This window comes from Lampetra planeri, chromosome 39, assembly GCF_965212315.1.
Source record: "Lampetra planeri chromosome 39, kcLamPlan1.2.h2, whole genome shotgun sequence".
Lineage (NCBI taxonomy): Eukaryota > Metazoa > Chordata > Hyperoartia > Petromyzontiformes > Petromyzontidae > Lampetra > Lampetra planeri.
This window is the reverse complement of record NC_136145.1, coordinates 3401931-3428958: the sequence shown is the minus strand read 5'-3', so window position 1 is coordinate 3428958 and position 27028 is coordinate 3401931. Positions and strand designations below refer to the sequence as shown.

Here is a 27028-nt window from a genome sequence, read left to right as displayed (position 1 = left end):
CGTCTCCACCTGGCTGCCTGTCTCAGTTTACGTGGCAGCCAGCAGATGGCAGTGCAGCGAGATTAATTCATCCATAAGGGGCCGTCCATAAATGACGTCACGCACCTGGGGGGTCAGACATTTGTGACGATTTGTGACGAGGGGGGGTGTTGAGAAATGTGACGTCACATCAAAATGCGCAACTTTAAATAAATGTAGACAAGACGTTCTACTTAATAAAATAGACTTTTAAAGACATTTTTCTCCAACAACATCAGAGTGCAGCGCCACATTAAATACGCACTACAATGACAATAGTTTAAAGCGATTTGAAGCATGTTTTATTGTTTGGGGGGGGAGGGGGCAGAGCTTTGTGACGTCATATTTGAGGGGGGTCTGACTTTTTGTGACGCCGTGTGACGAGGGGGGGGCGCTCAAAAATCGTCCAAAATCGCGTGACGTCATTTATGGACGGCCCCCTACGGGAGGCCCAGGACCGGTTCAGATAATCGCCACTGGTGTTGGCCTTGAGCGGGAATCGCAGCGCGCAAACCGCTGCACCACCGCTCCCCACACACAAAGACACAAACACACGTGTTTCGCGTTTTAAAAATACGTCTCGCGTGGCTTGACTCGCAGAGCCACCGTAGGGTGCTTCGGCGCCAATGGCAGCGCGCAGCGGAGCACGTGGGCACGCGCAGTCGCCGCTGTTGCTGCTTCCTCGTTGCCAGTAGCGGCTCAACCAGGGGCGGGCAACAACAACAACAACAGCAGCAACAACAGCAGCAGCAGCAACAACAGCAGCAACAACAGCAGCAGCAACAGCAGCAGCAACAACAGCAGCAGCAACAGCAGCAGCAGCAACAGCAGCAGCAGCAACAGCAGCAGCAGCAACAGCAGCAGCAGCAACAGCAGCAGCAGCAACAGCAGCAACAGCAGCAGCAGCAACAACAACAACAACAGCAGCAACAACAGCAGCAGCGGCCTCTGGTCATGGCCAGCTCACGCGGGGAGGTGGTCACCCTGCAGTTGGGTCACTACGCAGGCTTTGTGGGCGCGCACTGGTGGAACGGCCAGGTACTTTGCACCGCGAGACATCGTGACCACCACCACCCACCACTACGAGACGTTGTCTATCCACTGCTGGATGCAGCCCAGTCCTCGCCCCGCACGCCGTGAGGTCGGCCACGCAAGGCGCTCTCTCTTTGACCATACTTCATCACGCTGGTCGTTGCGGGCGGGGGTGAAGCGGTGGAAGGGCACAGGAATGGTTCGAACGTCGATCGCCACCCGTTCGATATTTTCCCCGCATCTCCGATTAGCGCGGTTGGCTTTGCACGGTGCGAAAGAAGTTCAACATTCAGTGTGTGTATATATACACACGGCTAACATCAATGTGTGTATATATACACACGGCTAACATCAATGTGTGTGTATGTATATATACACACACTGATTTTAGCCGTGTGTGTACGTTTACACACACACTGATGTGTGTATAATCAGTGTGTGTATATATATCATACATAGACACTGATTTTAGCCGTGTGTGTACGTTTACACACACACTGATGTGTGTATAATCAGTGTGTGTGTACGTATCCACACACACTGATGTGTATATAATGTGTGTGTATATAATCAGTGTGTATGGATATATACATACATACACACTGATTTTAGCCGTGTGTGTATATAATATATACACACACTGATTTTAGCCGTGGGCCCGCTATCGCACGGTGTCTGAGTGCGTGACGCAGCAATCCTAACCGCAGCACCACCGCTCCCCTGCCTCGCTGCAGTTACTGTTGTTGACTCGTCATTGGTGACAGCAGCAGCAGTAGCAGCATCATCACAATAAAGGTGGCTTCTTGGGGGGGTTAAATCGCGTAAATACATAAATGTGTCGTTGCCTGTGGTGGGTTTTAACGACACATTTATATATTTACGCGATCTAACCCCCAAAAAAACTCTATTAGGGATGATATTGGGTCGCGAAAGCCTGCCACGTTTCAAACTGAGCAGCAGCAACAGCGTTGAGCTCAACACAACAGTCCCCCCCCCATTCATTATAAAGTTTTTGGGTCAGATCGCGTTATTTATAAATGTGTCGTAACCCTCCACCACCCGACACGGCCAAACAGTAAAAAATGTTTACACTATGAGACCTCCTTTACCAGTGGCAAAATATAGTAGTAGGTTTTTATCCTTTAAACTGGTACAAAACTGACACCTTTATACAAGGCATCATGTTTGCAATAACCGCAACACAAGCAGTCAAAATGCAAACAAAAATAAACAACTCTGATAATGGTAATGATATGCACTGTCCTTGAAGTTGATTGGTCCACACCCGAGACAGCTTTCCTTAGAGCCCTAGTCTCCATTGGTGTTGGACCAGATAACCGGTGTGTTGAAGAGAATCAACAGCATTTTAAACTTTGAGTAGTACGACGTTTCGCTGATAATTACAATCAGCTTCATCGGGCAAGAATGGTGAAGCTCTCCTGTTGTTCCTGGTCTTAAATACATCAGCATGAGCAGGGTGACGTCTTCATTTAATTCAATCTGGTGCAGTGATTCTAGGCAAAGAGAGTGATGGTATTGTAATTATATCGATTGGTAATCATTCAATTGTTATTCATTGGTATGTGTTTCCCTTATAAGGAATTGTAAGTGTATTGTATTTAATAATACGCTTCCAGGCCGCACTAAGGCTGTAGCTGTCAGAGCGATTGAAGTTATTTCTGTTTCTCTCAATTTCAATGGATTCTCTAATTAGTCTTGGCCACCATTGGAACCTCATTTGCCAGTACAAATATGATAATTGTTTTTTTTACCCTTCTATCTGGCAACAAAACTGACACATTTTTTTACAAGGAGTCGTGTTTGCATAGACCACAATACCTGCAGTCATAATGCAAACAAAAAACATAACTCTGATAATGTATGCACTGTCCTTGAAGTTGATTGGTCCACACCCGAGACAGCTTTCCTTAGAGCCTAGTCTCACATGGGTTGGACCAGATGGCGCCTTTTGGCGTCATATATTATCAGAGTTATGTTTTTTGTTTGCTTTATGACTGCAGGTATTGTGGTCTATGCAAACATGACTCCTTGTCAAAAAGGTGTCAGTTTTGTTGCCAGATAGAAGGGTAAAAAACCAATTATCATAGTCTTGGCCAGTAATAATTAGTTTTACACAACACTTCAACGTTATCAAAATCAATTGAGTGTCTACACGACGAGGCGAGCTCCAGTGAGCGAGTTAATCAGAATCTTCACTTACGACTGGAGCAATCTGATGAGATATGAAGCTTTTTTTTCCGCAGATGCCCAGCATGGACGAGTCTCGGGCCGTCGGTGGAAATGGCACGTTGCTATGACGGGGGAATCGGATGTCACCACTGCATAATACGCAGCGATCTGTAGACCCACGCCCGCCAAACGCGGTGCTGTCGTTTTATGTTTTATCTTCGCAGAATGATCACGGTTGACTCGACGCAAAGCAGTAGGAATTTTATCAACCGCCGAGCGATGGATTCGATGATGTGTCGCGTCGAACCTCCCAACGGATGGTTCACTCAGTTTCAGTTTTTCAGTTTCATTTATTTGGTTTTTCCCTGTGAGCCATTCGGCTCTTGAATCGGGTGCAACCGCAACAAACAAAAACGTGAACAAGAAAACATCTTAAAGTGACTATGCGCAAACAGAAAAATCCAGGAAAAACTGATAATTCTTCCAGAAAAAAGCACCGTACACCAACGCTGTGCAAAAGTCCCAGTGGGATGCAATTCAAACAACAACAACAAACACAAGACAACTTAGATTAAAGCCATCATTCTATCTTCGTACTACAATAAACAAACATGGCCAAACCAAAAAACTTTTCGAAATCACCAAAATAAAGCCATAAGCAATGTAACAGTGATCACTCGCAGCTACCCTCCACGCAGAGACTGTTATACATATCAACATGGGACTACGAGTTTGTTTTTAAAGACTAAATAATGAGTAGAGTGAGATGAGCGGGGAGAGGTAGAGTGCGTGGAGGGGAGTAGAATGAGATGGGAGAGGTAGGAGAGCGCGTGGAGGGGAGTAGAGTGAGATGATGGGGGGAGAGATAGGAGAGCACGTGGAGGGGAGTAGAGTGAGATGGGAGAAATAGGAGAGTGCGTAGAGGGGAGTAGAGTGAGATGAGAGGGGATAAGTAGGAGAGTGCGTGGACGGTAGTAGAGTGAGATGAGAGGGGAGAGGTAGGAGAGTGCGTGGAGGGGAGTAGAGTGAGATGAGAGGGGAGAGATAGGAGAGCGTGTGGAGGGGAGTAGAGTGAGATGGGAGAGATAGGAGAGCGCGTGGAGGGGAGTAGAGTGAGATGAGAGGGGATAAGTAGGAGAGTGCGTGGAGGGGAGTAGAGTGGGATGAGAGGGGAGAGGTAGAAGCGTGTTAGAGTGAGGTGTTCCCTCGTACGGGAGGGAGGTTGTGTGTGGGCGAGGATTGTGGCAGTGACATTGTGGATCACCTGGAGTTTGGAGGTGAGGGATTGAAGGATGTTGTCGAGGAAAGAGAGTTACAGGCTATCGAATGAACTTCAGAATGTCTATTAAACTGCTATTAAACTATTTTGTATTTTACCAGGCGAGGCCCACTGCGCTATACAGCTCTTTTTCAGAAGCGCCCTATCCACAAATGATTGCTCAGCGAAGTGGCTTGTCACGTTGAAATTTATAACAGCCAAATGCTTTAAATGCATGTTTCTAAATGTGGAGGGAAAAACCGGAGGACCCGGAGAAAAATCCACGCGACCACAAGGAGAGAGACACCGCGATCTCCAAATATACAGCAGGCGTCAGGGTTGGGATCGAACCCACGACCTTGTGCACACCGGGCGAGGGAGTTCACATCTAGTCACCGTTGGGAGTTTGCTTCTGCCGAGTGTCACCCAGTCAGGGGCCGTTCCCTGTCGTGCGCCGCTAACGCAAGGCCTCTCTTCCTAACGCAAGGCTTCTCTTCCTCCAGTCGGCCGCGTTCAACTCCGACCCTCGGCTGTCGATTGCCGCCCAGGAGGTGAACTCGGATGTTCTGTTCCGGGAGGGCGTCACGCTCCAGGGCGAGCCGACCTACACGCCCCGGCTCGTCCTCATGGACCTCAAAGGTAGCGCCACTCGCTCGCTCACTCGCTCGCTCGGTTGCTCGCTCGCTTCGATGAGAGAGAGAGAGACGGAGAGAGAGAAATGTAAACAGAGAGAGAGAGACATGGAAAGAGAGAGAGACGGACGGAGAGAGAGAAACGGATGGAGAGAGAGATGGAGAGAGAGAGAGACGGATGGAGAGAAAGACGGATGGAGAGAGAGACACAGAGAGAGAGACGGATGGAGAGAGAGACGGATGGAGAGAGAGACACGGAGAGAGAGACACGGACAGAGAGAGGGACGGAGATGCAGAGAGAGAGCCGGCGGGCAGAAACAGCCGGGCCGCCGGCACAAGGAGCAGCTGTCATGACAGCCGCGTGCCACTTTTGTCAGTCCACTGCTGGATGAATGCCTCCCCAACGCCATGTGGGTCACGGGGGTTGTTTGAAAGTGTAGGGGTAATCGTCACTCGCCACTCTGTGGGCTGGTAGCTTCCCCTTATCGTCAATAGGGGGCGTAAGCGCCATCACGCCAGGGCTCATGTCCATGGCCCAAAAAGGGGCCAACGACAAACTCGAGCAAACAGATCCTGGGACACATTCCCCGGGGCCTCGGGAGGGGGGGGGAACCGGGGGATGATGTCACCTTCCAGAAAGTTCTTATAGGATCTCAGAAACAGGCTTAATCCTGGTGAGTGCCGAGGCTGCGTGATAGCCCTGAGGTCCGAGCATTTCCCCCCCTTCTCCCCTCCCTCCGTTTGTGTGGAGTGAACTTTCTCCAGTTGCTCTCCAAAAAAGCCAAACTCCCATCCGTGAAGACTCGATTTGGCCGAATATCCCAATGCAGGAGCCTTCCTGCCGAAGAGCGTTGAGACTCGGCGAGAGCTGCGTGGATAAATAAAGCGCGCGTGATGATGATTAATGTTATTCATCGCGAACGGCGTGTTGTTACTGGCTCCAGTTCGCGAGGTCGTTATTCAACGCTGCTCGCGTCTGTTCAATGTGCTTCCTCTTCAAGCATTCTGCCATGAAAGGCGGCAAACACAATATTTTTGTAAGGTAGCGCGGTTCTCTAAAACGTGTTGAGGGTGAATTAACATGATAATTGTTTTTTTACCCTTCTATCTGGCAACAAAACTGACACCTTTTTTACAAGGAGTCATGTTTGCATAGACCACAATACCTGCAGTCATAATGCAAACAAAAAACATAACTCTGATAATGTGCACTGTCCTTTTTTTTTTTGCCAGATAGAAGGGTAAAAAAACAATTATCATATTTTTTACTGGCAAATGAGGTTCCAGGGGTTGAATTAACATGTTGAGCTCGACACTGCGCTCGAGTGAATGAGGTTGCCGGTGACTCATCTCATTAATCAGACTTATTATTAATTTACGCTGGAGGAATCCGATGAGCTGCAAAGCTCTTTTTCACAGATGTCCGTTCGGGGCACGGGCTCAAGAGGTTACAGCGACAAACAATAGAAAAACATGGTAGGAGTTAAAAGTATAGGAAAGGTAAGAAAATCGCAAAAATAACTAAAAAAATTTTATCTTCTCAGTTAAAGCCCACTGAGCTTATTACCTTCTTTTTCAGAAGCGACCTGGCCACAATTGATAGCTCAACAAAGTGGCTATTGTGTGAATCAATCGAAATATTTATTTATACTGGAGGAGGAATCCGATGAGCTTTAATGCTCTTTTCCACAAGTGTCCGGTCATCGCCACCACCACGATTGGGACCGCGCGTGAACCTGTTGTATACATTGTCTTTCAATTTTGTAAGTATTCAGACTTATTGAGACTTTATATTATTGGTTCTTTCGGTAAAGTCACGTAGAAGGGAAATAATAAAATAATAAAAATTAAACAATACAATTCTCACGACGTTTCGACTGCAACACAAGCAATCATTATCAGGTGAGAAATCCACAGCAAGAATTTTTTTTCTTCAAATTTTCTTGCTGTGGATTTCACACCTGATGATGATTGCTTGTGTTGCAGTCGAAACGTCGTGATAATTTTTGTTGTTTGTAATTGATATTATTTTATTATTTCCCTTTTACGTGACTTTACCGAAAGAACCAAGAATATGAATCCCTGCAGTCACGAAAGCTTTAAATAAACATTTATTGAGACTTTGTTTGATAATTAATTATAATGAATTACATTATTAAATGTTGTGTATGTGTTGTTGTTGTTGTCTAGGCAACTTAAGCTCCTTGAGGCAACAGGGCGTGCTGTACGAGCAGCCAGAGCAGGACACCTCCACGTGGTGAGAGCGGCATTCTGTGTTTGGAGGTCACCTAAACTTCGACCGAAACGTTTATTTTTAATTTTACCAGGTAAGAAGGCCCACTGAGCTATGACAGCTCTTTTTGAGAAGCTCAATAGAGCTCAATGAAGTCGCTTATCGCGTGCAAATTTATAGCAGCCAAATACTCTTAGGTTTTTTTCGGTAAAGTCACGTAGGTAAAAATAAATAATACAAATAAAAGAAATAATAATAGAAATACAATTTATAAATCACGTCGTTTCGGAGGCAACACATGTCTCCGTCATCAGGTGGGACCGTCACAGCTAAATTTACTGTAACCAGTGAGCTTCTAATTTTTATTTCCATTATTTCTATCATTTTTATTATTTATTTTTACCTACGTGACTTTACCGAAAAAACCTAAGAGTATGAATCCTTGCAGTCACGAAAGCTTCAAATCTAGCAGCCAAATACTTTAAACGCGCGATGTTGATTCTAAATGGGGAGTCAACAACCCGGGGGACCCGGAGAAAATCCACGCGACCGCAGAGAGAGAGACACGCAAACCCTAAATATACAGGCGTCGGGTTCGGGAGCGAACCCATAGCTGGCGCCAAACTCTGCCATGCGCCCTCCCGCATGGCCTTGTGGGAGCCTCGGTACATCTTCCAACCTGAAGATGTAGCGATAAAGTTATTTTCTTTGAGGTATTTTTTCGATGATGTAGTGCACACATATACATAACATATGGACCCATTTCTCAAGTGTGCAACATTTTGTACAAAATAAAAAAAACTGATGACGTACACGGACGTCATCGGAATGGGAAGGGGTTAAAAGAAAGTTTGATTGATTGAGCGCGCGCTCTCCCCCGCGCCTCGCCACGTTTGCTGACAATGGAGAGCGAATGAATGATAGAGTAAATTTAGCTGTGACGGTCCTACCTGAAGACGGAGACTTGTGTTGCCTCCGAAACGTCGTGATTTATTATTTTATTTCTATTCTATTTTTTATTTATTTGTATTTTTTTACCTTCGTGACTTTACCGAAAAAAACCTAAGAGTAGCGAATGAATGAGCGGCGACACACTCGATCGCGTTTGTTATCGTTCACTCACGGAACTAACCGTTGTGGCACACGGAAGCAGTGTGTTCGAATGTGGGTTTCGGTCGCCCCCTGACTAAACCACGTTCCCGCTCGCAGCGAGTTTATGGTCACAGCACCGTCACCGATCGATGGCTAAACGCGTGAAGTTCGTTTTGTTTTTTTAATTAATTTGGCAAAATTCCTGCTCTGAAAAATTGAAACGTTTCGGTTTGATAGACGTGCGACTGATGCGCTTAGCACGGCGTATAAAACACGCGTCGCACGCCGTGGACACAGAGGTCGCGACGAAGTCACCGGGACTGAAGTTTTAACCGTCCTTAGACCGTCTCGCTCGGACTGACGTCTCTGCCGTGTGTCGCGTGCAGGGGCGGCAAGGTCTCGGTGCACCGGACGGATCCCGCTAGCAAGAACACGTTCCTGCAGGACCTTGATGTCATCGAGGTACTCAACTATTTTATATTTTACCAGGCAAGGCCCACTGAGCTATGCGACCTGCCCGCAAGCGATCGCTCAACAAATGCGGCTTATCGTGGTGTGGAAATCGATGGAAGCCAAATGCTCTGTAAACGCACGTCGATTATAAATGTGGAGGGGAAAAACCGGAGGACCCGGAGAAAAATCCAAGCGGCGCGATGCGTTCTAAAACTCCACGTGTACGCATGTCTGGTGAACTTCTTTCACACCGTACGTAGCCAACCGAGGCGAGTGCCAAGATCAGTCTGGCCGCCGCCAATCAGCGTCACCGCTGGCACGGCATGCTTTAGCTTTTTTATTTTTTTCACTTTATTTTTTTTACTTGACGGTTACTGAGCTGAGCGCAGGCCCAAAGGCCCCAAAACTTCAAGCGACTAGCAGCAACCGGCGCCGTCGCAGCCGCGATTGGACTGGGTTCACGTGTTTCTAGAATCGAGCGACGTTACTCTAAGAACTTGGGATGCAATTAGAATGAAATGAAACAACAAAACCAAACGCTGTGCTCGCTGTGCGGCGCAGGAGGAGTGGGAGAAGCGGACGAGAACGAGCCGCTGTCCGGCGCCGAAACCGGAGACTAAAAGTACGCGACACCCTGTCTCTCTCCCTCTCTGCGTGATGCGCACGCACTCTCCCAGTGTGGTGATACACGTCTACGTGCGTGACACAGATAGTGTGTCCGTCTGCGGTAGGACGCATGTGCGTGATTTCCGTCTGAATATTCGATACCGCCCATGCAGTATAGGACCTTGAAATTGATTAATATCCTCCCCCCGACCTCTAAAATAAACTATTTTAAATCTTGATTTAAAGCTTTCATGACTGCAGGGATTCATATTCTTGGTTCTTTCGGTAAAGTCACGTAGAAGGGAAATAATAAAATAAATATAAAACACTTTTTTTTTTTATTCTTGCTGTGGATTTCACACCTGATGATGATTGCTTGTGTTGCAGTCGAAACGTCGTGATAATTTGTATTGTTTTATATTTATATTATTTTATTATTTCCCTTCTACGTGACTTTACCGAAAGAACCAAGAATATATATTTTAAATCTGTTACCTATTTTTATTTTACCAGGCAAGGCCCACTGAGCTACGTAGATCATTTTCAGAAGCGACCTGGCCACAAGTGATAGCCTCACGAAGCGGCTTATTGTGTGGAAATTTAAAGCAGCAGCCGAAATTCTCTAGACGCGTGATGTCGATTCTAAATGTGGAGGGAAAACCAGAGGACCCGGAGATAAATCCACCCGACCACGGGGAGAACACGCAAACTCCAAATATACAGGTATCGGGGTCGGGGTCGAACCCACGAGCTCCTGGAAACCATTCCCCTCCCCCTCATAAATCTTCACCTCCCCCCCGCCTTACGCATAGTCCCCACTCGGTTGGGTCCAACTCCCCCTCCCGTCGCGCCGAATTTGAACTTATTCAGAGTTTCTGATCCCCCCCCCCCCTCCACCTCCAATGTCGATCTGCGTATTGTAGCGTGCTCGCGTTTTGTCGCAATAAAAAAATAATGTAATGTCCACAGCACGACGGGACGGCAAATGCAAATCAAAGATGCTTTTTGGCGGGATTTTATATTTCTTAAAATGCCTATGTACATTACGTATTCGTCCAATACGCGCGCAAGCACGTGCGTTAGCTTCTAACTCGTCCCTGACTGCGGCGGCGGCTGTTCCTCCGTTTCCCAGATGCCCCGGCGGTTAGCGCAGAGCCGCCCACGCAGAAGGTGTACCACCTGGAGGAGAGCGTCGAGGTCTGGTCCGACTTCCTGCGACTGCGTCTCCACCCGCGCTCCGTCTCGCTCATCAATGACCACACCAGCGACGGGTATGGGCGCACGTTCCTTGGCTCGCAGACAATTCCGCTGCTCGCAAACCGTTCTATGGCTGGGACACTACTAAACCTTGTCGAACTGGAAGCAGAATTTGACTCTATCCGTGCTAAATTGGAGGTGCGGGGGAAGGAAAACAAACTAAACAAAAAAAATCTGTTTGAAAAAAATTAGTTTTCAATCTAGATTTATTGTTTGAATGATCATATCTGTGTTTGGGTTAGGCCACGTGATAGTTTTATGCCAACATTAGCGTCACTAACCCTTCATCCAGCAGTGGATTGACCTTGGCTGAAGATGACGGTGACGACAATAACGACGATCGAATTGTCGGTCTCTCGCCCCCCCCCTCCCCCCCCCGCGTGCCGTCCCTCCAGGGACGTGGACCGCTTTGACGTGTTCGGCCTGGGCGACTCGCTGCTGCTGCGCTCGCCCCCCGTGGCGGACGACCTGGAGGACCGGCTGCACTTTTTCACGGAGGAGTGCGACTCGCTGCAGGGCTTCCAGCTGCTGTGCGACCTCCACGACGGGTTCTCGGGGCTCGGAGCTCGCGCCGTCGAGCGTCTGCGCGACGAGTACGGCGCCAAGAGCGTCCTCGTCTGGGGGCTCGTGCCGCCGGCCCCGCCCGCGCTGGTGAGCGAGCGGGACGGCGCCCTCACCCCGCCACCGGCGGACGAGCCGGCGTCGGTCGGGGCGGGGAAATAGAGAATTCTGGGGGATAATCCACCGTCGTACTGCTGGCTCGCCTCGGGAGGGGGGAAGGTTAGGGCGCTGTGCAGAGGTCGCAACCGGGTACCCGATACCCGGCCGGGTACGGGTAGCCGTTTGCGACCCTGGTGCGGCCGGGTACGGGTACGGGTAGGCCGTGAGTCACTGGTGAGTAACCGTTTGTCACTCATTTCAGGTAGGGTACGGGTAGGGAACGGGTACCCGTATCCGGCCGGGTACGGGTACGGGTACCCATTTGCGACCCTGGTGCGGCCGGGTACGGGTAAGGAATCAAAACCCGTTCGCGACCTCTGGCGCTGTGGTTCCCAGTGTATGTACTTTTGTGGAACTTCTTTCGCACCGTACGTAGCCAACCGCGCTAAGCGGAGGGACAACAAAACTCAACGCAAAAAGCGGTTCTGAAGAGCGTCGGACCTCGGTGACTCGATCCCAGACATCACTGTCACCCCCCCCCCCCTCGCTGTGCCCCCCTCTCTCTTTCCCCTCGTGCCCGCCGGGCAGAGCCCGCTGAGGAGCGTCTACCGGCTGGTGAACTACGCGCTGGGCATGGCTCGCCTCGCGGACACCGCCTCCGTGCTGCTCCCGCTGTCCGTGAGCTCGGTGCTGAGCCGTCGGCCTTCGCCGCCCGTCGTCTTCCCCAACCTGCACTACAACGTGAGCCGCGGGGTCCCTGCGGCCGTCGTTCCGCTGCGGGGCGGCGTTTAACGCGCCGCCCCGCACGGGGCGGGCCGACGTCGGTGACAATTATCCGAACCGATCCCGGGCCTTCCCGAAGTTGACGCGGCCCGAAATGAGCGCCTGGTGCCGTGCGTAAACACCAGCACTGGGGAGACAAAGGTGGCCGGGAGTGGCGTTGGCCACGCCACCCTCTCGTGCGCCGTGCCGGCCTTCACTGGTGCTACTCTTTCACGGTACTTGCCCCAACGGTCTGTGTCTTTGTCCGGCAGGCGGAGCTGCACTACCACAGCAGCGCGGTGCTAGCGGCGGCGGTGGGCACGAGCAGCCTGCCCTACCGCACGCACTCTCGCCTCGCGTCACTCTCCGAGTTCGCCGACTCGCTCAGCGGCGGCGGCCGCAAGGCAGGAGGAGCACCCGCCAACCCCCCCTCCCCTCAACCCCTCTTCCCCCCTCCCCCCAACCCCACCTCACCCCCAAAACCCCCCTCAGCCCCCTACCCCCCCTCCCCCCAACCCCCCCTCCCCCAACCCCCCCTCTCCCAACCCCCCCTACCCCCCCTCTCCCCAACCACCCCCCAACCCCCCTTCACCCCCCAACCCTCCCTCCCCCCAACCCCCCCTCCCGCCAATCCCCCTCCCCCCCCACACAGCACCCCCACCCCCACAACGCTGCCCGTGCCTAACCGGGCCCACAGCGCTTGACCCGTCCGTAGCAGGCCTACGCGGCAGCAGCTGCCCACCACACCAACTCGCCACACCGCCCCGCCACACCGTCTCGCCACACCGCCCCACCGCGCCGCTCCACCGCACCGCGTCACCATAATTGGTCCGCCACGCAACATCGCCACACCGCTCCCAGCACACCATCTTGCCACACTGCCCCACCACACCTGTCCCCGCCCGCACCCGCACCTGCACCCGCCACGGCTACTCGACGCGGCGCCCGCGTCTCTCGAGGCCGCCGCTAACGGGTGGCGCGCGGTGCCGACGTGCGCAGGTGGCGATGACGTCGCTGGCGCTGCCGTTCCCGCTGCACGCCGACGGGACCCTCCCCGACGCCCTGCGGGCGCTGGGCGCCGCTCCGCCCTGGCGCTCGCTCACGCCGGGCACGGCGCCGCCGGCGGCCTCGGCCTCGGGGCCCGCGCCGTGCTGCTTCGGCCAGTCCGTGGTGCTGCGTGGGGTGCCCGCCGCGCGGCACACCGCCGGGTAGGAGGAGCGGCGCCCGGAACCTGCGTGTGCTACGTGTGCTGCGTGTGCTGCGTGTGCTGCGTGTGCCGCGTGTCCTACGTGTCCTACGTGTGCTACGTGTGCTGCGTGTGCCGCGTGTGCTGTGTGTGCTGCGTGTGCTACGTGTGCTGCGTGTGCTGCGTGTGCCACGTGTGCTACGTGTGCTGCGTGTGCCACGTGTGCTACGTGTGCTGCGTGTGCTGCGTGTGCCACGTGTGCTACGTGTGCTGCGTGTGCCACGTGTGCTACGTGTGCTACGTGTGCTACGTGTGCTACGTGGGTCCTGGGTTTAGCCATGAGTTTCTGACTTCAGCAGTAGGTCTAGCTGTGCATGGATGTGCCTATGCTTGGGTCTGTGTGACTGGATCTCTGCTGTGCATGGGTCCGCTTTTTCATTTATCTTGAGTTTGCCTGCATCTGGGTTGAACTGCGCATGCCCGTACGTGGCCGGGCCTGTCTGTACGCGCCGGCAGCCGCACGCCGTGCGTACCGATCGCGCCGACGCTTCTCTTCCCGGCAGCTCGCAGCGAGGGAGCACAAAGGACTCGCCGCTGTACAGGTGCTCCACGGGGCAAGACGTGATGTCCGCGTACCTGCACGGGCTGTACCCCCACGCGCCCAGGTAATGCCGCCAGCACCCCACCGCCCCCTCCCCCCCGGCTCCACTGGCCCCGGCACCTGAGTTGGCGAGTCTAAACTAAACTAATTTTTTTCTTTCTAGCAAGGCCCACTGAGCTCTTTTTCGCCACGAATGATAGCCCAACGAAGTGGCTTATTACGTGGACATTTATAGCGGCCACATACTCTAAACGCAGGTTGATTCTCAATGCGGAGGGGAAAAACCTGAAAGAACCGGAAAAAAAAACTATCTACGGGATCGAAGCCACGACCTTCCTGTGTATACCAGGCGAGGTAGTTAACGTCTCGCCACCCTGTGCGCCCGGTCCTGATAATCGCGGCTGATCGATGGAATGACGCCGATTCTCTCCCCAGCGCTGTGCAGCTGCTGCAGGCTCCGATGAGCGCCGCCGCTCCGTTCCCCGACATCTTCGCTCCGACTGTGGACAGGAGCGGCTACCTCACCGACACCAGGAGGAAGAAGGAGGAAGGTGAGCGGGTGAGGGGGCGAGTGGACAGGCACAGCACAGGCGTGCGTGCGTGCCTAAGTGCGCGTGTGTGTAAAGTGCGGTATTGCAGCTCTTAACTTACGAGCCCGGCGACTCGAGTTCGATTCCTGGCCACGGCCGACATTGGTGGCGAATATCTGAGCCGGTCATGGGCCCTCCCCTAGGTCCACTAAAATGAGCAGGAATCGAACTCAGGTCGCCGGGTTTGTAGCGCAGCGCGCTAATCACTGCACCACTGCTCCACACGAAAAAAAACACGCACAAAGGCGGCCCAGGTGTGGTTCTGGCCACCCACCCCCTCGTGTGTCGTTCCAGCCTACATAGGTGCTACTCGCTAACAGAACTCGCCCCAACAGCCTGCTAAGGCTAGACGAGGGATCCTTGTCTTTGTGTAAAGTGCTCACGAATAGCACTTGCCCCAACAGGCTGTGTAGGCTATATGGGAGTGGGGGGATCTTTGGCTTTGTGTGTAGGGTAGGGTGAACCGGTGGCGTAGTGTTTAGAGCACCGCGCTACGAACCCGGCGACCCTCACTTCTGTTCCCGGCCACGACCAACATCAGCGGTGATCATCTGAACCAATCCCAGGCCTCGCCGAGGTTAACTCGAAATGAGTACCCGGCGCACGGTGTAAACATCGGCACCGGGGAGACAAAGGCAGCCGGAACGTGGCGCAGGCCACACCGCCCCCTGCATTCGCCACGCCGATCTGAATAGGCGCTCGCTAACGGCACTCCTCCCTCCCTGCCTCCCTCGCTGCCCGTGCCCAGCCGTGGCGAGCTACCCCGTGCTCACCGCCACGCAGTCGGGGACCGCGCTGCGCACGTCGCTGCTGGCGCTGTGCCGGGAGTTGTCCCTCGTGGACGAGCGCCGCCTGCCGGGGCTGCTGGCGGCCGGCACGGAGCCCGGCGAGCTGCCCGAGGCGCTGCACGGCCTCCGCTCGCTCGCCGACGCCTTCCACTCGGGGTGCGGCCACGAGCCGAACAGCAGCGACGACGACGACAGTTGAGGACGGCGGCTCCGGCGGCGGCGGCGGGCAGCGCCGATTCGTTCGTCCGGTGGAATTCCTCTCATCCGCTGTGCACTTAACCGTGGTTTTGGCGTGTGGTGGGGGGGGGTTAGAGGACTCTGGGCAGAGGTCGCAATTGGGTACCCGATACCTGTACCCTACCCGATACTCGGCTACCCGTACCCGGCTGGGTACGGGTAGCCGTTTGCGACCCTGGTGCGGCCGGGTACGGGTAGGCCGTGAGTCACTGGTGAGTAACCGTTTGTCACTCATTTCCCAACGTCTTGTCTCTCACAATTCAAGTTCCTAGAATCAACCCACCCACGCCTGCAACATGGCTTCATCCCAGAGGTCGCAATCGGGTACCCGATATCCGTACCCTACACGATACCCGGCTAACCGTACCCGGCCGGGTATCGGGTAGGGTACGGGTACGGGTACCCATTTGCGACCCTGGTGCGGCCAGGTACGGGTAAGGAATCAAAACCCGTTTGCGACCTCTGACTCTGGGTCTCTATCCGCCGGCGTGCGCGTTGTGTCTCCTGCGAGGCGGGCGATGTCAACGTTTATGCAGGGAAGCCTGGCTGAATGCGGCGCAGAATCGTTTGTTTGCTTATATACATACTCGTATCTGTCATAGAAACGTGGAATTGCCACCAATGTCTCTGGACAATTAGGTTCACGGCCGCTTAATCTATTCTATTGTCAATAATAGAGGTTTTTTGGGTTAGAGCGCGTAAATATATAAATGTGTCGTTAAAACCCGCCACCACCCGACACGGCCAACTAGTAAGGGTTGTCACGTAAACAGAACGTGGCCAATTCGTTACCAGTACAGCAACACACCGGTGTGTTGGAGAGCCAAGCCACAACATTTACAATCTGCGCTCTTGCGCAACCAGAGGAATTCTGGTTCTCCCCAAGAAGCCTCACCCCAACTACCCCCGCCCACCCCTATCATGGCCCCGCCCACTTCTTCCCTGGCCCCGCCCACTCCTTCCCTGGCCCCGCCCACTTCTTCCATGGCCCCGCCCACTCTTACCATAGCCCCGCCCACTCTTACTCTAGCCCCGTCCAATCCTTCCCTGGCCCCGCCCACTCCTACCCTAGCCCCGCCCACTCTTACTCTAGCCCCGCCCACTTCTTCCCTAGCCTCGCCCACCCATAACTTGCCCCATCCCCAGCTGCGACTGCTCACACTCCCCTCTCCACCCCCTCCCTCCACAACCCCCACCGCTACCCAAACAAGCCGTGCCCTGAGCAAGGGGTGTGGCCTAAACAGGAGGCGGGGCCTGAATGAGAATGGGCGGGGCCTACAGAGGTTGATCTTTCCCAGGTGAATCAAGGTGATAAAAGCACGGAATCAAATATGTGCAGCACGAACCTTTAGTGCCAAAGATGCGCCCAGAGACCAACTCCAGTGGATTTAATCTGGCTAAGTGGGTGCAGCGGTAGAGTGCCTGGCTCACGATAGGAAGGATGTGAGTTTGAATCCGGTTGCTGGGTCAGTTCAGCCCAATATCGCTCCACAGACAATAAAGTGAGTACTTTACCACATTGGGGTGCAGTCAGCAGTGTTTGTACAATGTCCTTTACTGGCACCCGTCACAATAATGTGGAATTTCAACCACTGTATCATTCATGTACTATCGCGTTTACATTGTCAATGTCGGTTGCATCTTCTGTCTCGTTTGTTCCATAAGCCTCGATGTACGCGAGCAATATAATTTAAAAAGATACATTGTTTTGTTCTATTTATATCAATTATGGATAGGTAGCTCATTCTTGCGTGCGTATCGGGAGCAAAAATAATCGGTCTTGAGTCGACGAATCGGTGCGTGGCGTTAAATACCCAGCAGTTGGTGGCAGCCCAAGATAGCAGCCGATGGTCACATGACTGGGTAAAAGACGATCTATTATAGGTCTCGGCGTTTTGCGCACAAGCCCCAGGTCAGGCACTTGGGTTCCCCGCGTGGCGGCAGAGGTGTGAAGGTGAATGTTTGAACACGGTTGTGTTGGCACGGTTGTCCTTTAAAACGCGGCTCTACGTCGCGCGGGACACGCGCACACACACGTACACAAGGTGGCGTGTGTGGAGGTGGTGGCAGTGGTGGTGATGCCAGGGGTGGTGGTGGGGATGGTGGTGATGACTGTGGATGGTGGTCGTGGTGGTGGTGGTGACGGTGATCGTGGTGGTGGTGGTGGTGATGGTGGTGGTGGTTGTGGTGGGGATGGTGGTGATGGCAGTGATGGTAGTGATGGTGGTGGTGATGCCAGGGGTGGTTGTGGTGGGGATGGTGGTGATGGCAGTGATGGTGGTGGTGGGGATGGTGGTCGTGGTGGTGACAGTGATGGCGATGGTGGTGGTGGAGATGCCAGGGGTGGTGATGGCAGTGATGGTTGTGGTGGGGATGGTGGTGGGGATGGTGGTGATGGTGATGGCAGTGATGGCAGTGACGGTGGTGGTGGGGATGGTGGTGATGGCAGTGATGGTGATGGCAGTGATGATGATGGTGGTGGTAATGGCAGTGATGATGATGGCAGTGATGGTGATGGCGGTGATGGCGATGGTCGTGGTGGTGGTGGCGACGTGGCACACCAGGCTGGACAGCCGAGAGTCCTTCACGTTCCGGCTCTGAATCGTCGATCCGTGGAACATCGCGGGAACATTTCAAGAACAAAAAAAGTGTTTTATTCAAAGCCAGTTTTGCACGTATACTGTATATTTACTGTATATTTACTTCACAACGCATCAATGTCCCTGCTTTTTGCTGTGTGTTAACCCGGAGTAATACAGTTTTTATTGCAGTGAACATGCTTGCCTGCTGCGTCTTTTCGGGACGTTCCTGGGAATGATGTTGGGGCGCTGACTGCAGCCGCCCTCTTCTGAATTCGAATCTTTATTTATCCTGGAGAAATCCGATGAGCTTATGAGGCTCTTTTTGATACATGCCCAGTACAATACGAGGTTCGGACGACAGGTTCGCGGGATTAATTAATTACATCCTCCCTAGAAGTTCGGGTGTGAATATCCCATGTGTCCCAATTGCTAAATGGGCCCGTAGTTTCTGGAAGCCGTCCTGGAAATATTCGGCTTGAAAGTCGTCGAAGTTGCCTCGTCACAATTTGCTGCTGTACGGACAGCTGCAGTGGAAACGTAATTCTGGATCTGGGTGAGACTCTAGGATGGGTGGCAGCTGCAGCAGCAGCAATTTCGCTGCAGCAGCTGCAGCAAAATTCGAATGGAGATTGCGACAACAACTGCGTTCTTCTGGATCTGGGTGAGATTCTCGGATGGGTGACACCACCAGCATCGAGATCACACGGAGGGGATTGGGGCAGCAGCGGCAGTGGCAGCAAAGCGACGAAGAGGGTGGATGATGACGATGATGATGATTTAACACGAAGCAGGCTTTCGCGACCAATATCCATAATACAGAGTTTTTGGGTTAGATCGCGTAAATATTAAAATGTGTCGTTAAACCCGCCACCACCCGACACAGCCAATTAGTAATGTTTGTCACGTGAACAGAACGTGCCTCATTTATATTTACGCGATCCAACCGCGAAAAAAAAATCAATATTATGGATGATGATGATGTGGGTTGCGTGGCGTTCGCTCTTAATTACAGCGACACAAAAGATCACACGGCGGCGCGCTAATGAAGGGCGCTCGCCCCCGCAACGCAGGGTCGGTAAACACGGGCGTCCCGACGACGAGTCTCCTCCGCAAATTAAATTCGCTCGCGAATGTCTCGCGGCGAGTGATGTTTTACGTTTCTCAAGCCTTCGCCGTCAAAGCAACGAGCGATCGTCAGTCAACGCAGCAATGATAATGACGCGGGCTCTGGGGGCCATATACACAGCAGCTTGGCACAGACCGCGCGTTATAATCATGATAATAAAGAAAACAATTACGATGATAATTTACAGCCATTGGCTACTGTTGGATGAAAGGTCTTCTTCTTCCCACGCCGTGGTCGGTCGTGGGAGATTGTTTGACCATACTTCACCATGAGAATCGGTTTTCCCCTCTTTTTCTGGAAACATAACAGCTGTGTTAAGATGTTTAAACACCAAGCTGAAACCTTTTACAAGGAATCATGTCTGCATTAACCACTGATTGTGATCAGGATGCAAACAAAAACATACTCTGATAATATAAGCATTGTCCTTGAAACTGATTGGTCCACACCAGAGACCGCTTTCTTTCGAGCCTCTGGTCTAACACCGTTTGAGACGAGGCTCAAAAGAAAGCTGTCTCTGGTGTGTACCAATCAGTTTCAAGGACAATGCATATATTGTCAGAGTATGTTTTTGTGTTTGCATTCTGACCACAAGTATTGTGGTTAATGCAGACATGATTCCTTGTAAAAGATTTCAGTTTGGTGTTTTAACATCTTAACACAGCTGTTTTGTTGCCAGAATAAAGGTGAAAACCTATTCTCATATGTTGGTACTGGCAAAGGAGGTCCCATGACATACTTCACTATGCCGGTCATTGCGAGTCATGTTTATGGTGGGGTGGGGATGACTACTTGGTTCGGATATTATTCACCGCTGACATTATCCCTGGCCCGATATTCTGAAATTCAACTCAGACTGGCTGGATTAGTATTGTCAGTGCGCTAACCGCTGTCCCACCGCTCCCTCCCGTAAGATGTTAATTGTATTTTACTCTACAATACACCTTGCAGAATCCGATCTCAGAGTTCAGACAACAATTCAAGACTCGATTCTTAATGGTCTCGTTTGCGTGGGATAATTGGTGCTATCGCTCGTTCAATCGGGTTCAATGTACACACGCATTATAATATGCGTGTCATGTCATTATAATTGGCATATCATTAAAATCGAATTAGCATATTATTTTATTATTTCCCTTCTACGTGACTTTACCGAAAGAACCAAGACGATGAATCCCTGCAGTCACGAAAGCTTTAAATCGAAAGATACGTATGGGTTGTTTTCTATTGATAATAATGAAATGTATAACACCCAGGAAAGCCTCATTGATTCTCAAGACTGCTTCAGCAGGCTCCTATAGTCTGATGCTTTGACCAATCCAATTAACGAGCTTTTTGGCATGCGGGAGGTCACTGGACCGAAACGAACTGTGGACCAAAACCCCAATTGCTGCACCGGCAATCTCCTGCACTGCCTGCTGGTGGTTACCCATCTGTAATGATTGTGGTATCATTACATTACCCATCCAAGCACCAACCAGTTTCAACCCTCCTTCACTCCAGAGATCCTTCAGCCGTGCACATCGTGTAAGCCACCACGTGCCGACTTTGAAACAAAGGTCTGATGAACACGCTATATCCCCAACATAAAAAATATATATAAAACATTCCGTGCGATATTCTTTGAGTATTCAGAATAGCAATGCTACACCGGGTTAATTGTGGGTCACCTGCTGGCTGTGTGGAGGGGGCTTAGTCTTGTGTTCCATAGTCAAGTGTTTTTTTTTCCTTTCAATAAACCTAACCTTGTACCCCATCTCCCGGCACAGCCATTGCCGGAAGGGTTTGTTTAAATGGGTAAACAACATTTCCCGCGCTGTTAAATATAATCATGGGGTGTTGACACACGTTCGCTAAACATTGCCGGCAAGACGAAGGTGGCCGGGTGGCTCAGAGGTCAGAAGGTCGGTTCAGATGAAGGTAAGCCGTCTATGATTACACTGGCTAGATTCCCTTGACGACTCTGTATATCACATGAGACTAAAGCAAATGCAGGCCGTTAGGGCAAAGTGATTTTGCGAGGACCGATTTCGGGGCAGCACAGCAAGTGTAGCGAGTTGTTGTTTTCGACCGGACCACAACAAAAACAAACATCAGATCAAATTCGGTTCCGCATTTCATTTGAGTTCCAATATCGGTTTGACTGTCACGTGACGCACATCACGCTCGTATTTCAGAGCGGGTGGGAAAGTGCCCCCCCCCGACTGTGCGGACCTGAGGGCCCTTAAAGGAGATCTCAGACGTAACTCCGTGATAGCCATTTCCGTGGGCCGTTTTCTTAAACGAAAGGGTTGCAGTGTCCTGCGAGAGATGCGAAAGGGCTCTCCCCGTCTCGTGATGCGATTCCAAGAGCGCAATCGACATCAGATTTGGGGGGGGGGAAATGGATCAATTTTTTTTAAAATTCTTTATATTAAGTTCGCTTGCTTGCTTAGGACCGTGCAAATCTTTCGGTCGTTTTTTAACCCACTTCCCGTGATCCAATCGAGCTGACATTTTGCACACATACTCGTTGTGCGTGACAATGCATTTTCGTGAAAAATGTTTTCCAAAATTTTACACTGTTTAGGGAAATTTTTGTAAATATTTAATTACCAATTGTTTAATGCTGCCAGACAATCATCTGACCCATAGGTGGCAGCCATCTCAAGCCAGAGGACGAGAGGACTCTAGCCGCCCCGATGCCACGCATATAAAGGATTTATAGTGAAAAACTTTGTTTTTACGGGTTTACTTGTTTAATATTATCTCCAACCCACGATACACCCGCGGGCAAAAGATCTAAGGTGGGAGACGTTCTGGGGCGAACTGAATGTACGGAGAATAACAATAATATGCCTGGTTGGCAATTGAAATGTTGAAACAACAGCCAATTTGCGTCTCATGCGGCACACATAATTCTCGGAATGTCATGGATACGTTTCAATAATTGTATTTTGTGCGGAGTGGTTTGCACGCAACGCACTGCGGTGTGAACCGCGTGACCCGAGTTCAATTCCCAGTCACGGCCACCATCAGTGGCGAGCAATACCGAGCCGTTCTGACACTCCCTTCACCAGCGTGGTGAAGTATGGTCAAACAACCCCCATGACTGACTGCCGTGGGGAGACCTTGATCCAGCAGTAGATTAACACAGTGGCTGTACATTATTATAATAATTATTATATTCTGTGCATCGCATTAATATCATATTTTCAGACTGTTGTGACATACTGAATGTACGTGATGATTCGCCTACCCAGCGATATTATGGATCGCCACAATTCAGTATCGTGATTCGATTCAAGAATCAATTGTTTTTTTTTCTTTACATTGTGGTAAATGTAGCGGCCACAAGTGGCTGCAGGGTTAACGTGAACCAATTACAGACATCAACGAATATATACAAACAAAAACATCGATTCGGACGTGTTTAGATGCATGTAATTATGAGCTTAAGAATCAATATTTAACCACCTCTAGCAAAAGGCTAAATATCATTTGAAGACAATTTTAACCTGTACTCGAGTCTGCCAACATATTGATCCGGGCCAACATTACCCGGCAGGATTTATTTCAGCAAGCAAAACCCTGGGCCAGTTTCAATCTTTCTGGGTCTCATCAGCAGAAGTCGGGCTTGTTGAAACAGGCTTTGTTGAAACAAGCCTGACTCTCAGACTTTCTCTGTTTAAACAAATGCAGCCGCACAATATTGCAATGGAAAGCCATATCCTGTACTTGTAGGGCGATAGACTATAACATATTTAATTTGCACGTGGAGAGACAGGACGGAGTTGTCCTTACATTTGCTTTAACACGCAATGCTTACCACCCGCGCATGTAATGAGTGTGCATCCGAGCCCGCGTTTACATTTGAAATCGTCGTTGACAAAGAAAACACCGCGCAAGCTACGGTAGTTTACTGTCAATAAAACGCCTTTAGTCACTCGAACTGATCGATTATTGACGAATCAATAAGCAGCCATCGCAGCGGCAGTCGTTACAATAGAACCACCTTCTTTATTGCACGTCGACTGCTCACGCCAGATGCTGGGATGACACTCTCGGGGCAGATGTCCTTTGTCCTGGAGCAGCGGAAGGCCCAACGCGGTTGACGATGAGATGCGGTGGTGGCAATTGGTGGTGGTGCTGGTGGTGGCGGCAGAAACGCCTTTGGCCACGATGACTTATTCGACATCCACCGACGCGGCATCCACGTTCACGCGTCACCGGTGGCGGAGCGCGACGCCTTGAACGAGTCCGGCGATCTGGAGAGCCTCAGCCCGGGGATGTGCCTGCGGATGATTCCCCGCAGGTGGATCTTCCCAGCGCCTTTCTTAGCCCCGGGCCCCGCCACTTGGGGGCCTCCGTCCGGCCGGGACACGGTGATCAGTGGCATGGCGCCGGCGCCACCGGCAGAGGAGTCGAAATGAAGCCCGCAGGAGTCGGCGTGCAGAACCTCGCACGACATCGCGCGCACGCTCAGCAACGACGCCGGCTCCTCTCGGAGGTGACCGCAATCGTCGTCGTCGCCGGCTGCTGCTGCTGCTGCTCGGCCCGTACCGGGAGCGCGTCTCGAGGCGGACGGGCGAGGGCTCGTGGAACGGCTGCGCACGCGGGAGCCATCGGCACGCAGCAGCGTCATGGACTGCAGGAGGAGGACTGCGTCCGCTGCAACGGGAGAGCCACCGCCACCACCACCGCCCGGCTCGAAAAACAACGACTCCTTGCGCCGCGTGTTGGGGCTGTGCGCCAGCGTCTGGAAGCCGTAGGGAGTGGTGATGCGGGGCAGGTGCGGGAGCGGGGACGTGCCCTCTGTGATGTTGGTGAGACGGGTGCCCTGGAGGTCGTGGGTGGAGGAGGAGGAGAGGGCGATGGCTCTTCTGGTGCGGTCGGGGTTGGGGTGTTCGCGCGGATTCTCGGACCGCTGCTCGGTTGCTGCTGCTGGGCTCGCTGCTGGGCTCGCTGCGTGCGGGATGAAGAACTGTGGGATGCTGTTGGGAGTCACCACCATGGTGGACGCAGGGGCAGTCCTCGCGTGCATCGCGGTCGACGTTGATTGCCGGTTGTAAGAAAAAAAATAAGAAAAATTGCCGTAGGTTCGCAAAGTTTAAATAACAATAATAATTTGCGTTTGTTAATTTTTTTTTAAACAATTATATTAATAATTGCCGGTGGTAAAATTATTAAAAAAACAATGATAATAATTGCCGTTGGTAAAACAAAAAAAATTCAACAATAATAATAATTCTAATAATTAGCAAATGTGCTAAGCGCGTAACGGACGCGGTGCTGACAGCGCGTCTCCGTCGACTTCTCGCGACGTGCAAAGTTTTCACCCCGGGGCCGTCTCGCTCGCTCGCTCGCTCCTCCTGACCGCCGTGCGTCCCGCGCTGCAGCGAGGCGCGCCTCTCGAAACGTCGGACAAACGGAACGACGACGACGGCGAACGTCGTCGAGTCGACGAGCGCGTCGCTTTTTTCCGAGTTTTTTTGTGTTTGTTTTGACCGCACGGCTCGCTGCCTTCGATCCACGCGTCCGACTCTTCCTGGCAAACGCGTGGCAATGATCGCCCTCCCGTTGCCTCTTATAGTGGGGGGTGTGGGGGGGGGGTGTGGAGGGGTGTGGGAGGGTGTGGGGGGGAGTGTGGGGGGGGGGGTGTGGGGGGGTGTGGAGGGGTGTGGGAGGGTGTGGGGGGGGAGTGTGGGGGGGGGTGTGGGGGGGAGTGTGGGGGTGTGTGTGTGTGGGGGAGAAGCACCCTTGGTGACCGGCGGCTGCGCGTGGCTTCTACATGAAAGGCGCGTTTCATCCAATTGAGCATCATTGTTTGAGCTCAAAGGTTGGGGGGGGGGGGTGGAAACGTCTCGCGTCGGTCCATCCGCCCGTCCGTGTGGGATATTGAGCCTTCGAACGCCCACAGCACGCGGAGGTGATCTTCAAAGGGGTCCCTCCTTCAGTCTCCGCGTGGCTTTGATTGCTTGTTTTCTTCTTTCTGTAGCGATGTCTTTGTAGCGGTGCCATGTCTGTCGCGAGTTGAACTTCTTTCGCGCCGTACCTCGCCGACCGTGCCAATGGGAGGTGCGCTGGAAGGACAGCCAATGAAACGCGAACAGCAGTTCTGAAGAAATGAGTTTTCAATCGAGGTTTTCAAAGTGCATAGCTCCAGTGGCGAAGTGACTACATCAACTCAGAGGGTGCGGACATCATCGGTCAGCTGGGGCCTCGATATTCCATTTGTCTCGCACGGTGGCACCAAGGCGCGATTCCACATCGCGCCTCCTCTCGCCTAACATCATCATTACATGCGTCTGCGTTCTTTCTTTGACACTGTTGTTGAAAACATATCACATGGCGGTTGTCAAGGGGGGCCCCGTCTCGTAGCCACCGAGGGGAGGGGGAGAGGGGGGTGGAGCGGGGAAGGGGGGGGCAAGGCACCCCCTGCCCCCCCCCAGCGCTAGTTACGCACCTGCTAATATCGGGCAAGAAGAACGTTCCAGACGTCCGTTGAGTCGATGCAATGGGCTGCAGCATCGGCGCTGGCAGAAAAGCAGCGGATGACCCGCCGTTTACTCTGGCAGCCGATTAATTCAGCTGTGTGTCCACGAAGGTGCCGTTCATTATTAAAGAATCACGTTTCTTAAAGCAAAGTTATCATTTCGATTTAAAGCTTTCGTGACTGCAGGGATTCATCTTCTTGGTTCTTTCGGTAAAGTCACGTAGAAGGGAAGTGATAAAATAATAAAAATAAAACATAATAATATTATTATATTATTATATAATTTTTATTGTTTTATTTTTTTTATTTTAATAAAACATAAAAATATTATTATATTATTATATAATTTTTATTATGTTTTATTTTTTTTATTTTATTACTTCCCTTCTACGTGACTTTACCGAAAGAACCAAGAAGATAAAGTTATCATCCTGAACATTCATTGGACATGACCGTCCGTCGCTCCTCCCCCCCGCACCCCAGGCACCCAGCCAGCGAGTAAAACTTTGCATTTCCCATCTCGTATGATCATAGTTTATATCCGGGTGTCAATCCACTGCTGGATGAAGAGCTTCCTCCCACCGCGATTAGCGCTACGCTGCGCTACGAACCCAGCGACCCGAGTTTGATTCCCGCTCACGGCCAACACTTGTGACGATTATCTGTACCGGTCCTGGGCCTCCCCTAGGTCGACTCGGCTTCAAATGAGTGGCTGGTGCTGTGTGTAAACATCGCCGCTGGGGAGACGAAGGCGGCCGGGCGTGGTGCTGGTCACCCACCTCCTCGTGTGCAGTTCTCGCCTTTATAAGTGGCTACTCGATAACAGCACTTGCCCCAACACTCTGTAAAGGCTATACGGGGGATCTTTGTCTTTTTTTCACATTGGGTCCCTCCGACGACGATTTCCTTAATTTGAGCGAACTTGTTGTGCAACAACTTTTGTGTTACTCGTGGATTTGTTTTTGTATCTTGAGCCCAACCTGACAGCTCCCGCGTCGTTGACTTCTTCAATAATTTCCTGTCGTTCGTCAGCATCGCGCGGTTGCCACGACGACTGGGGGTGTAAACCAACCACTCTAAAACGGGCAAATCGCTCCTTCCCCCTTCATATTTTATGCCTTTATTTGTTTAATGACAGGGGCGTCAGCCTACGGTGTGAGTGGTCTAGTGGCCACAGGAGGTAATGACAGGGGCGTCAGCCTACGGTGTGAGTGGACTAGTGGCCACGGGAGGTAATGACAGGGGAGTCA

General features: G+C 51.8%; 2 protein-coding genes across 2 annotated transcripts; one reads left to right on the top strand and one right to left on the bottom strand.

Moving 5' to 3' along the window:
* The first annotated feature begins 924 nt into the window (after nt 1–924).
* Nucleotides 925–15752, top strand: MSTO1 (misato mitochondrial distribution and morphology regulator 1). Its single transcript, XM_078612603.1, has 13 exons — nt 925–1056; nt 5002–5137; nt 7321–7387; nt 8842–8917; nt 9470–9530; nt 10647–10785; nt 11167–11422; nt 12020–12172; nt 12466–12597; nt 13193–13401; nt 13943–14044; nt 14416–14531; nt 15319–15752. The coding sequence occupies exons 1-13, from the start codon at nt 973–975 to the stop codon at nt 15555–15557; spliced, it is 1770 nt and encodes a 589-aa protein (XP_078468729.1). The 5' UTR covers nt 925–972; the 3' UTR covers nt 15558–15752.
* A 4455-nt stretch (nt 15753–20207) lies between these two features.
* Nucleotides 20208–24827, bottom strand: LOC144731501 (uncharacterized). Its single transcript, XM_078612602.1, has one exon. The coding sequence runs from the start codon at nt 24324–24326 to the stop codon at nt 23502–23504; it is 825 nt and encodes a 274-aa protein (XP_078468728.1). The 5' UTR covers nt 24327–24827; the 3' UTR covers nt 20208–23501.
* Between the last annotated feature and the right edge of the window lie 2201 nt (nt 24828–27028).

What these genes read in the sequence shown, in the direction of transcription:
- MSTO1 (XM_078612603.1), top strand. Translation starts at nt 973, where the DNA reads ATGGCCAGCTCACGCGGGGAGGTGGTCACCCTGCAGTTGGGTCACTAC. An exon ending in GCCGCGCGGCACACCGCCGG is followed by an intron (nt 13,402 to 13,942) that starts GTAGGAGGAGCG and finishes TCTTCCCGGCAG; the next exon opens with CTCGCAGCGAGGGAGCACAA. An exon ending in CAGGAGGAAGAAGGAGGAAG is followed by an intron (nt 14,532 to 15,318) that starts GTGAGCGGGTGA and finishes GCCCGTGCCCAG; the next exon opens with CCGTGGCGAGCTACCCCGTG.
- LOC144731501 (XM_078612602.1), bottom strand. Translation starts at nt 24,326, where the DNA reads ATGCACGCGAGGACTGCCCCTGCGTCCACCATGGTGGTGACTCCCAAC.